This window comes from Sinocyclocheilus rhinocerous, unplaced genomic scaffold, assembly GCF_001515625.1.
Source record: "Sinocyclocheilus rhinocerous isolate Xijiao unplaced genomic scaffold, SAMN03320098_v1.1 scaffold1053, whole genome shotgun sequence".
Classification (NCBI taxonomy): Eukaryota; Metazoa; Chordata; class Actinopteri; order Cypriniformes; family Cyprinidae; genus Sinocyclocheilus; species Sinocyclocheilus rhinocerous.
In genome coordinates, this window is record NW_015638958.1 from 1,070,965 (window position 1) to 1,083,352 (window position 12,388).

The following is a 12,388-nucleotide window of genomic DNA, read 5'->3' on the forward strand; positions in this document are numbered from 1 at the left end:
ATATATATATATATATATATATATATATATATATATAAATTTTAGGTTTATTTGATGAAATAGTAGAATTTATTTATTTTTGTAACAATATAAGTCTTTACTACGATGTAATGCATCCTTGCTGAATAAATGTATTAACTTCTTAAATAATAAGTTGAGTGATTATCAACAAAAATGGAAGAAAACATTTCCAGTATTTTTTCTTGTTATTACCGACATTAAATGTTGTGCATTCAAAGAAACTTCACAATACAAGAAACCAGACTACATTATATGGGTTTAGGCGGATAAATGTGTTTTGTGCCATCAGTTATTGGCTTAAAGGGGTGGTTCATTGCGATTTAACGTTAGTTAGTGTGTAATGTTGCTGTTTGAGCATAAACAATATCTGCAAAGTTACAAAGCTGAAAGTTCAATGCAAACAGAGATATAGTCTTTTAAAATTCTGGCAGTTTAATGCCTACAAAAACGGCTGGTAGGGACTACAAGAAGTTACTTCCCGGGTTCGTGACGTAACAAACCCAGATAAACCCTGCCCTCCGGAAAAGGCAACAAAGGGGGCGAGGCCATGCTGCGCTGCTTACACAATCAAGCCTAGAAAAAAACCAGTGAACCACCCCTTTAATATAATATACTAATAATTAATTTCAGTATTTTTATTTATTTAGTTAGTTAGTTATTTTGTATACTGAATTGAATAATATGTTGGTATGAGCATCATTTCATCATTTCAACCCCAATGTAAAATCTCAGTCCCAAAGCAACACAATTGAGAATCACGGGTTAAAGCAAATGAGTTAATTGCCATCTTCCACTAAAAAATACAGACCTTGAAAGGGCAAATAACATTAATAGCTGACCTCTATGGGTGCTGTGAGTGGAAAACACAATAGCTACTTAACAGGTGTTTCCTCCCATAGATGTTAACTCCATTTATTTGAATACCTTAATACTCAAATACTGTGCAAACAATGTGTTTTGGTAAAAAAGCATGTCTAACCAAATTAATTTGTCCCTAATGTCTTTAAAGTGCTCTACTTCACAGTAGCATTCGCTCTTTTTTATCACTCCACCGTAGAGTGTTTTGATAACGATATACTTTCTATTAAAAGTTATTTTGAAATTCCATTTAGCCAATCAATCTAACACTTATGTTTCGTTTTTCCCCAAGGCTGATTGATTCAGTTGGTTTTATATGACTTATTTAATGTTTGATTGGGAAGTTTGATCAGGAAGAGCCTGTGGCAAGGAAATCTGCTAATCTGCAATGTAACACTTTATAGTTGCCTCAAGAGGCCTGGTGGTTTTGATATCTCTGTGTGATTAAACACCAGGAAACCGCACCACCGCATCGCCTCGCTCAGTACAAACGTCAGCACAAAACAGAGGAGAAGATGTCCTTTCTTTAAAGTAGCATCTAAAGGAAGATACAACACAGTCATGTGTATATATATTTTGTCTAAAACAATGATTAAAGCATTGTGCGATTAAACTGGATTTGGGATTTGTCTCAGTATGGTGCTTATAAATATTCCGAATGGATATTTATCTAGATTTACTTTGGGGTAATGAGAAGGACTTTTAAAGAAATGCTCCTCTTAGAAGAAAAAATAAACGTCTCACCCAAGAATGATTACAGCGACCAGGGGCTCTGAAAAGGTACTATAAAAGTGGTTCAAACGGTTTGTGTGCTACATAACTTTCAGTCTGTCCCTCCACACGAAGTGCCATATAAGTTCTGAGCACTTTCAATATAGCATGGACCACTTTTGTGTCATTTGTATGGTGCTTCAGTCTTTTTTGCAGCTTGAAAGCCTCAGTCCCCATTCATTGTAATTGTACTAGGGTGAAATATTCCTTTAACAAACCTCTTTCCTTTCAGAGTTTTCCTCTCAAAGTCATGGCAATGTCATCTCAGGACTTGATGGCCATCTAATCCTTTGTGCCTCTCCTATTCCCATTAAATCCTATTTAATTAAATCGAATGTCAAAGACCCCCTTCACCTTTTAATGTTTGCCGAGGCCTGATTGCTGAAGACAGGCATGACATCTGTTTTGAGGAAACTAAATGACTGGCAGTGCCGTCGTTATTGAGAGAGATTTTATTCCCCAGCATCTGAACCGAAGACTAGTCCGCTGTCACAATGGACACCTTCTTCCAAAAGCTTTTTCGTGTCATAACAGCTATAAACGTTTATGCAAATATTGTTTTGAAATTGTGCCATCCGTAGTCAGGACGGCAAGAAAGCCCTCCATCAAGAGTAATGCAATTTTGACGAGCAAATACAATTCGACTCGCATCAACACGTGTCCCAGGGGTTTTAGGTAGAGTGGGTGGTCGTGCGGATACCACAGCCTCGGTGCGGTATCGAGTAGTGGAGGAAGATAATGCAATTCCTCTTTGTTGATGCTTTGCCTGGGGGCTGCAGACAATCATTCTCTGAAGCAACCAAGCAGGGTCTAATAAGCACTCGGGTCTGTGATATGGATCCTTCCAAGAGAGAAAGGCCGCTCACGGCTCCTGTTGAACGTACACGGTGCAAACAAAGCCCTGAGTTATTATATGGAGGAGCTCTGAACCAAAAAACGCATTGCTAAATATGACACAGATAATGTTAGATTAAATGGCTTGGCAGTTTACCTTCCTGGTGATACATGTACACATTCTGATCCACTTTATGACTACGGGAGGATTTTAATCAATATTTTGGCTTGAGAGTCCATAGAAAAAAAGAGAAACATGCAATCCGTTTAAAATCTCAGTGGTTTCCCCTAGACTTTTCATTAATGCCCTCTTCACACTGACAGTAATTTTAAAACTAAAGACTACAAGACTATATAAAATCTACACACACACACAGGCCTGAATTTAAGACTTACGTATTTGAATTGAAAATAAAATGTATGTACATTTGGATTACACAGTTGTAACATAAACTAATAAGCCTGATGCTAATTTGTCAGTGATGCAAAAATGAAACAGAAGATTTCTGTAGTAGTATTAATAAAATAAATTTGTTTTAAATGCACAATAACCAGGTTCATGCATTTATCATGCAGTTTCAGTCTCATGCATTTTAACTAACTGAATATTGCTCATTCCACAGCTAGTCATATTTAACCATGTTCATAATTTATTACTGAGTAAATAGTGTTTTCACAATTGCAGTTGTGTATAATGCATCATCATATCGTGCACACATATGCACAACATGTCAGAACATATACTCACCATGCCACTCCTCTGAGAATACTAACCAAATTAATGTTACGCTAATTATTAAACTTATTTAATATTAAATATACTGTGCACTACAAGTTCCGGTGTTTTTTTTTTTTTTTTTGCGCATTACGTGGCATACGCAACCATTACATTATCTTTAGTTTATTATGCACATCGATGAAGCTTATATGTTTTAGTTACAGTTGTGCTTTTAAGTTTGAACATATATGTTCCAAATGCACCTAATAACTAATTAATAAAATAATTTTGCTCTGCAGATCTGAGGAAGAACTTTGAGGAGGAACCGCTGGGTAAGGAAGTGGCACTGGATCAGGAAGTCCTTCTGCACTGTCATCCTCCTGAAGGTGTTCCTCCTGCAGAGGTGAGAGCAACAAGTAAACATGTTAACACCCAACAGCTCTGCTAATTATCCCTCTCGTTAATGTACTCGCACAAATATACCAACGAGCCAGAGATCTGACGTCTTTCACCATATTCCGTCTGTTCCATGAGCTGGACTTCGATGAGGAACCACACAATGTGATTTGGCAGCTCTGGGAGTCCCATTAATAATACATGTATTTTTGCGCTGGTGCAGGACTAGACCAGCCTGCGACCAGCTGTTGCAGCTCAAAATGGCCATCCAAACTTCCAAACCTAACAGCAGCTGTATCAGTGCTGTATTGTCGTATTCAACTCCACTTTCACTGCAAAAGTGACTGATATGTTTGACTTCATTCATTCTGTATCTTTTTTTCCCAGTCTTTTTTCAAGTATTATCATAATCCCAATTCCTGCTTTTAGTTATATTTCTGATATCAAAGTGCTAAAGAAATGTTCTGATTTCCTCGTTTTTTATTGTACAAAACAAAAAAAAGAAAAAGACCCTGTGCTGCCATACAGTGCCTGCCAAAATTTAACATCTTCAGCCCAGGCAGGGTCTTTGGGAGCTGCCCAGAATGGCCGCTGGATCCAGGAGCATACAGAGTGTTTTCCATCCGTTTGAGCCAGATTGAAGCTGTGAAATGTTTTCTCTTGTGTATATCTCTAGGTGGAGTGGCAGAGAAACGAGGAGCTGATCGACCCCAAGACTGACCCCAATTTCTTCATCACCGTGGACCATAATCTCATCATCAAACAAGCCCGCCTGGCCGACACAGGCAACTACACCTGCATGGCCAAGAACATTGTGGCTCGACGAAAGAGCTCCTCGGCTACTGTGATTGTCTACGGTGTGTTTCTTCTCATACTTTGTTCCATTCTTAAATCACAGATAAATAGACTTCACCTTTCAACAGTCTGACAAAAGTTTGGGATGGTTTTGACCCAGAGTCAGGGGTAATTTACTGAGAGAGGTAGGCTAGCTTTGATGGACAACTCTGTTTTGATCAGACTTTGAGAACAAAATGTACTTACTGCTTTGCCTTGCGAAAGTTTATCGGTGTTTACTATAACAGCACTGTCTGTAGTCTCCATCCAATTAATTTTGAACATTAATTATTTATTTATAGGCCTGAAGAAAACATGGAAATTATCTAAATCTTTTCAGTTTTTAGGTGAGAATGAAATTCATTGCAAGTTTGATTTGCAAGTTGCTCCACATAATTTCTATTTTGTGAATATAATTTTCTTTAAATATGGAGACGTACATCCATAAAGTATAAAATACTTTTTTTTTAATTCTTCAGTAACAATTAACTAGAAAAGAAAGTGCTCAGCAATTGGTCAGAAGGTGTGAGAACCCTGTCATTTGAATAATTTTATTGAAAATAATTGCTACTTTCTTGAATATTTTATTACATAATGTAAATATAAATGCATTTGCATTTTATATCATATATTTACATGCACTTTGTAGATGTGGCTTAAGTGTCCAAATATATAGTTCAGTCACGAAACTCTAGATGGCGCAGGCTGACGGGTTGCTAATGTAACTGATGATATTCAGAGAGTTAAACAACTTGGCACAAGCTGATTGGTTCATGCTGCATATGCAGCCAATGAGCTTACTGCCTTGCATTTATATGGCTGGCTAGCATTCACTTGAGATTCCTGCAGCGCGCTTTGAGAGTTTCTCTGAAACCCTCCACCTTCCCCAGCTCCACTTGTATAGATCTGCTACTGGGTTATTTTATATGCTATTTGTGCAGCAGCATTATGTCTTAAATACTCACAGCACCGTATCGCCATATGCATTGGCAGTAGCAAGTTCCTGTACTTGCTTGCAGCAGCAGTAATAATCTACAACTACAGCAATAACCAACAGCAGCAGCAATTCAGCAGCAGCGTAGCAGATCTATTCCGCCACGACCAAATACATTAACATTGTCATATCCATCACCATGCTAAAATCTTCAGAGATTTGTCATGATTGAAATACATTTGAGGCCATTATGTTTCTTGTAGCCATCTTAAACTAAGCATTACAGTATGGGCACATTCTGTTGTTACTTTGTATTAGCTTTAGCTTAGCTCCCCCAAAACTGTTCATGCTGTGAATGATTGCAGCGACATTACAACTTATCAATTTGGGAGCAAAGCAGCCAGACAGTGTCTCAGAAATCTCAGCAGAGCTGACAAACACTCACACTGTAGTTGGGCTTGCTGAATTAATGGCAGAAAGTGACTAATGAATAGGGTTTATAAGCTAGCTGACCTTTATTAAAATGCACAGTGGCAGAGCATCGCTAACCCCGGAGGGGTCCCAGGACAAGCGCCGTTCTAAAGGTAGCATGCATTACAACCCTGTACACGCTCTATACTGATCCGGGGCGAGTCAATCACACACGACACATCGTACAGTACTGGGACTGATCTACTGAGAATACTCCTAAACCACAGACGGACATGTTAACAATGGCGAATCTGAACTCTTTTGTCAGAGATAATGTATTTGTTTTATTATGAAGACTAGCCTAAAGGTAATAAGTCAAGGGACAGCTGTGTGATTTGCAATAAACGGGAATAAATGCGGACATGCTTTTTAATGCAGGGACTGCAAGTCAATCAGAGCAATCAACTTGTTGTGTTTAATAGGGGAACTAAACTGACAATTATTTCTCAGACGAAGCGAGATTACATTAGTTGTTGCGTTTTGTTCGAATTGCCTGATTTGGGAACATTGTGACGGAAGGCTCTGCAAAAGTGAGTCGAGAACATTTTCACTCTATTGTTTGCTCTTTATGCTGTCAATCAATAAAGCCCTCACACAGGGAAAAATACAAATCACACAAGAATGCTAGGTGCAGCGCCTTACAATTTGGAGGTTTCAAATTGTGCAATGTTCCCCAAGCAATTTGCTACCATTGTAGAAATTAATTAAAGAAAAATTCCCTGTGAATACCTTTTGATCAAAAGAACTATTAGGCATGGTCTTTCATGCTATTCTTTTTTCCCCATGGCTTCACATTAAAATGTCAGTTTACTAATTTGAAGTCTTGCAGGCTTGCTTATTGGCTGAACCATAGGTGGTGTGAGAGCTGTTATTAGTGCTGTTGGACAGAGGCCGAGATGAATTTTAACAAGTCTGGACTTGACTTGACACAACGGTGCACTAAGAGGTAATCAGGACCCGAGTTGCTGCGCAATTTCCTTCTTCGTGGTGAGCAATCAGTGGTAGAAGAGAGGCTAAAGAATTGATTCGGTCTGACCAGAGCAGAATTACAGAGCAGCTCCAGGCACAATATAGAGTCTGACCGCCGATCAAGGCTTCAGGACAACAAATCGGTGAAGAAGAGTGAAGAAGAAATCAGATTTGCTCTGAATTCTCCCACCAAGAGTGAGGAGACTGGGAACTTGATTAAAAACCCTGCATGAACTTTGGACTCGGGATCATTGTGGAATCCTTGCAGGATTATGCATTTCACGAGCCAGGATATTGGTGCCATAAAAACCATACTGTGTATCGGTGTAGAGCAGAAAACCAATATACACCCCGCGTGAGCGTTGTGAGATGAAGTCTAGGCTGTTTCCTTTAAGAAATCCAACCCCCCATGTGTCCCCCGGCTTGCTCTGTAGATTTAGCGATGACTTTTGTTAATATACAGCTCATAAAAGGTGATTGACTGATAGTGTTGCGACTTGACAAGGGCAACTGAGGAAAATTTTGTTTGGTTCTGTTACCACATCCAGATGTGGCCAGACATGCAAATACTTTTTTTTATTCAGAAGCAAGCGATTTGGATGAGGAACAGTACAAAATTTAAACAAATATTACAAACCTCTTGTGACCTCTTAGCTGAATTAAAAGAACACAAACTTTAAAGATACAGGTTTGTAGCGTTGCAGGAAAGTGGATTATATGTTTATAACATTTGGATTTATTTTTATATTTGTTATATGTTACATTTATTGTAAAAAAAAAAAAAAAAAGATACTTTTGAGTTTGACATCATACCATGACCGTTGCAGTGTCCGAAGAAATTTTATGTGCTCAAAGTCTAGTGTGACTGCCGTTTCAAGTACACAAGTGACAGGATAAACCTATGAAGTTTCAGACTTGGGAATGGCAAAATGCAGGCATAAACATGTCAGAGTGGTGTTTCCACTTCATTGTGATTGGCTGGTTATTCTTTTAATGCGATAATGCCCGCCTACTGTGCTAGCAATTGGTATGCAAATCAACCTTAACAAGTAAAATTGGTATAAGTAGACATGCAAATTATAGAGTAAACACCTGACCCATTTGGAAACATTGACTTCGTCCGAAATTGCATACTCTCTGAGCACGCACTTCATTTTGAATATGTAATGACTTTGTAACCATTAAAAAAAAAGTTATATATAGTATAAATGCATTTAGTATGAATGAAATCCGGACTTACTACATTTCTATTGTTGCCATTGTCATGTGACCTATCTGCATCAGTTACTTTGCTTCACCACCATTCACAAATCTTCTCCCATGGCTTCATGGGAGAGTAAAGTGTCCATCAGATATGTACTTCAGAATCTTGGAAGTAGTAATCTGGGTACTTTTCGCCTATTGTTTAATGAATACTGTGAATCTGTTCGCATACTGTTTTCGCCTGCTATATAGTAGGGAAGTATGCGATTTTGGATATAGCTATTGTATGTTAAAGGTACGCTATGGAATTTTGGGCTCTCTATCACAATCTGTGGTTAAAACATACAATTGCAATAGATTTGCAATAAATCAATTTTTCTTAAAGGCCTATAAAACCTTCTAAATATAAGATGTTTTAAGTTTCTTTAGCCAGGGCTTTGACAAACAATCTTTCAAAGTTTGTCTTGTCTTTTCTAGTAAACAAAAAAAAAGACATTTACATGAATTTTTGTTGTTGAAGTTCTTTTTGATTATGCTTCCTTCAAATTGGAATTGCAATTCTGCATCCTTTTTGCTGCCTTAATTCAAATTTGATCTTTGCATTTTAAAAAAATATTTTTTTACAGTTCTTCATGCCACACAACTCTGGTGACTTTATATGTACTGGCTGAATAATATATTTTAAAAAAAGGAATCCTCTGTGGTGTACCTTTAATATCAACATACAAAAGTATTATAGTGTTAGTTGCTTGCTGGTAGTAGATAAGTTCTGTTCCATTAACAGAAACTGTGTAAACATCAAATGAACATGAATTGAACGTAAAAACAACTGAGATGGCAACTGCCTCAAATCAACACTAGAGTTAGCATAGCGTTGACAGCTGTTGACATTAACATAGCTTTCGTGAGTTGCCGTTGTCCCCGTGGCCTGCCTTTAAGCACAGAGCTCATGTTTGTGGCTGTTTATCATCCTTGTGCTTGTCGGGTAATCCTGACTCGCTGTGTTCGTTTCCCCCTCTCCTTTGCACTGGGCGCACGAGCAGTGCACGGTGGCTGGTCCACGTGGGCCACATGGTCGGCCTGCAGTGCTGTCTGCGGTCGAGGGTGGCAGAAGAGGAGCCGGAGTTGCACCAACCCCACTCCCCTGAACGGCGGGACGTCCTGCGAGGGCCAGAGTGTCCAGAAAAGTGCCTGCACTGCCACCTGTCCAGGTAACGTGCACCGGGCGTCGCTCACTGCAGAGTAGAGCTAGATTAGCATTAGCACACAGACCCTTGCACGGTCCCCTTGCTCTAAGGCACCAGTAGCCCCCTCTCTGTAGGACGGCTAGCTTGATTGGCATTAGCTTTTCTGTGCTTAAGCAAACATTTTCAAGTTTTTTTTTCTTTTGAATTATTCATAGCTAAACCAGTGCTTGTGTGTCCATTCCGGCCATCATGTTGATTTTGCTGTGCTCTGTGCTGCTTTCGCTTTTGCTGCATGAGGTCTTTTTTCTGTTCAGTTATAAGCAGGGTCCAAAATTAACTTGCCTGCCAGTGGCGAAAACATATTTTTGTCCCTGTTTTTGCTGGGGGGGTTTTACGTTCATGTCGTGATGTTGTTTCTCACATTTGTCTCCAGATGGAATTCTAGAACTTATTCTATGCAGAATTGAATTATAAGTCTTTACCTTAAGTCTTTATTCAAAATTCCAATTCAATTCTAAAATTTGAATTTAATTTGAATTAAGGTAGCAAACAGGTTGCACAATTGCAATTCAAATTTAAATGTACACTAGTGTTTAAATATTTTGGGGTTGGTAAGATTTTTTATTTTATTTTTTATTTTATTTTATTTTTTTGAAAGTCTCATGCTCACCAAGGCTACATTTATTAAATATTATTAGAATTTAAAATATCTGCTTTCTTTTTTATTATATTTTAAAATGTAATTTATTTCTGTATATTTTCAGCAGCCATTACTCCAGTCTTCAGTGTCACATGATCCTTCTGAAATTATTTTAATATGTTAATTTGGTGTTCAAGAAAAATTTATTATTGTTATGTACATGCATCCTTGCTGAATTAAAATTTACCAAATTTTTTTTTTAAGTGTAATTAGTAAAATTAAAATGTCCTAGTTTTTAACTACACTGAAAAAATGATTCATTGAATTTACTAAATTTTAAGGTAAGTGGTTGCAATCAATTTATTTTAGCTACATTTAAATAAACTAATTTAGTTGACTAACTTTCAACATTTTTTTTTTTTTAATGTAGCTCAAATAAATTGTTTGCAACCACTTTCCTTAAATGTTTTTTTTTTCAGTGTAGGAAAGGGAATTTAATGTTGTTTAAACAATTTTACAGAAAACAATATAAAAATAGCTCATTTTGGACTCTTGTTCAAAGCTGGTGGCAGAAAACTAAAAAGGCTTGTCTTTTAAACAGTCAGACAGGGCAGCACAGAGTGATATTTACACTACTGCACATTTTATAAATACAAAGATTAGCAGTAGGAAAGGGAATTTAATGTTGTTTAAACATAATTTTACAGAAAACAATATAAAAATAGCTCATTTTGGACTCTTGTTCAAAGCTGGTGGCAGAAAACTAAAAAGGCTTGTCTTTTAAACAGTCAGACAGGGCAGCACAGAGTGATATTTACACTACTGCACATTTTATAAATACAAAGATTAGCAAATGTTTTGATGCTAGCACGCTATGTCACTGCTTAAGTTGTTTCTCTGACCTCCTTCACTGCTGCTAGTAGTACTTTCAAGGCTTGAGAGGGAACAGAGAAAGAAGAGGAAGCAGCATGACTGCTTTTCCTCAGCGCTTATCGATCACATGCAGTTTGAAATGGAAGTCAGGCCGCTTCATTTACAGGCTGACATTAGACTCAGGTAGATGGGGGAAGGGATTCTCTTGATTACTGCGATAGGCTCGTGAGTGTATTTCAGCAGGGACAAAAATGGCATTATGCAGGCGCTGCTGACCGGCGGAAAATATCCACGCTTAGTAAACAGGAGAGGAAATCGAAGCTTTTGTCAGCTGCAGCTCGTCTCCCTCGCTCACCCCCTCTCTTCCTCCACTTCTCCAGTGAGAGGGTTTATCTACTTAAGCCAATCTCCTGTTTCATTACAAAGCATCCAGTGAAATTTAATAAGACGCCACCTTTACACTGCTCTGTAAGTAACGTGCTCTCAAAATATGGCGTTTTTGATGAGCAAAAATACAAAGCATGTGGGAACGCTTCTGACAGAGCTCTGTGGGGATGGATTTCACATGATTACGACTTAAATAGCATTTCTGTGGGGGAGAAGAGAGATGGAGAAGGAAGTATAGGCATGAACACTGTTAAAGAGAAACACTGGAAGTAGAATTTTTGTAGGAAAGCAGTGATGAGAAGTAGAGAGTGAACTATAGAAAATAATCCCGTAAAATTTACTGTAAAAAAAAATATGGCAGCACATTACCGTAAAAAATATGATTACAATGTTTTAGGTTTTACAGGGCTGAACTTAAATTTATGGTAAAAATTTACTGATATAATTTTAATATTCTGTGCAATCAATGCAATAAAATATATTTTGTACTTGTATAATATACTGATAACCAGCATAATAATACAAGTGGTAAAAGAGACACATGAGGAATTAAACTTCATCAAGTAGCCTATCCACAATTGTGGGAATTTCAGTTTACGGTTTTTCACTGTAAATTTTAAGATGACTATTCATACTGAACATTAAACAGTATTTTACTGTAAAAATACATAAAATATCCTCTTAGATTTACTACTCTGTATATTTACAGTTTTTTGTACTATATATATAAGGTAACTTACTGTTAACCAATTAAAAGGTTTTTTTTACTGTAAGGTTTCTTAGTTAAAATTACAAACCTTTTTTCTAGTGTACAACAATTATTTGAGAAATTGATTTATTTGTCAATCATTTTTTCATTATTCAGATATTTTTCTTTCAAACAAAGTGCAAATACGTATGCAAAGTCTTCAGAAAGCAGAAGATAAGGAAAGCCAAAGGCCCAGACGGTGTCTCTCCAACCTGCCTCAAAGCCTGTGCTGTCCAGCTATCATCCATCTTCACATTGATCTTCAACAGATCCCTGGAGCTGTGTGTAGTCCCCTCCTGCTTCAAATGTTCCACCATCATCCCTGTACCCAAGAAACCAAAAATCACAGGACTTAATGACTACAGACTTGCACAGTGGTCTGCACTACAGACCACAGATGTTAAATGCTTTAACATCTGTGGTCATGAAGGCATTTGAGAGACTGGTGTTGGCCTACTTGAAGGACATTACTGGACCCTTGCTGGACCCCCTGCAGTTTGCGTACTGAGCAAACAGGTCTGTGGATGATGCAGTCAATATGGGA

At 37.7% G+C, this 12,388-nt stretch overlaps 1 protein-coding gene across 1 annotated transcript in view; it reads left to right on the forward strand.

Moving 5' to 3' along the window:
* LOC107750348 (netrin receptor UNC5A-like) overlaps window positions 1-12,388 on the forward strand; it is a 191,204-nt gene that overhangs the window by 126,502 nt on the left and 52,314 nt on the right. The window contains exons 4-5 of the mRNA XM_016565694.1: window positions 3,502-3,605; window positions 4,275-4,455. Coding sequence (XP_016421180.1) covers window positions 3,502-3,605; window positions 4,275-4,455 — 285 coding nt within the window. The remainder of the gene's footprint in view (window positions 1-3,501; window positions 3,606-4,274; window positions 4,456-12,388) is intronic.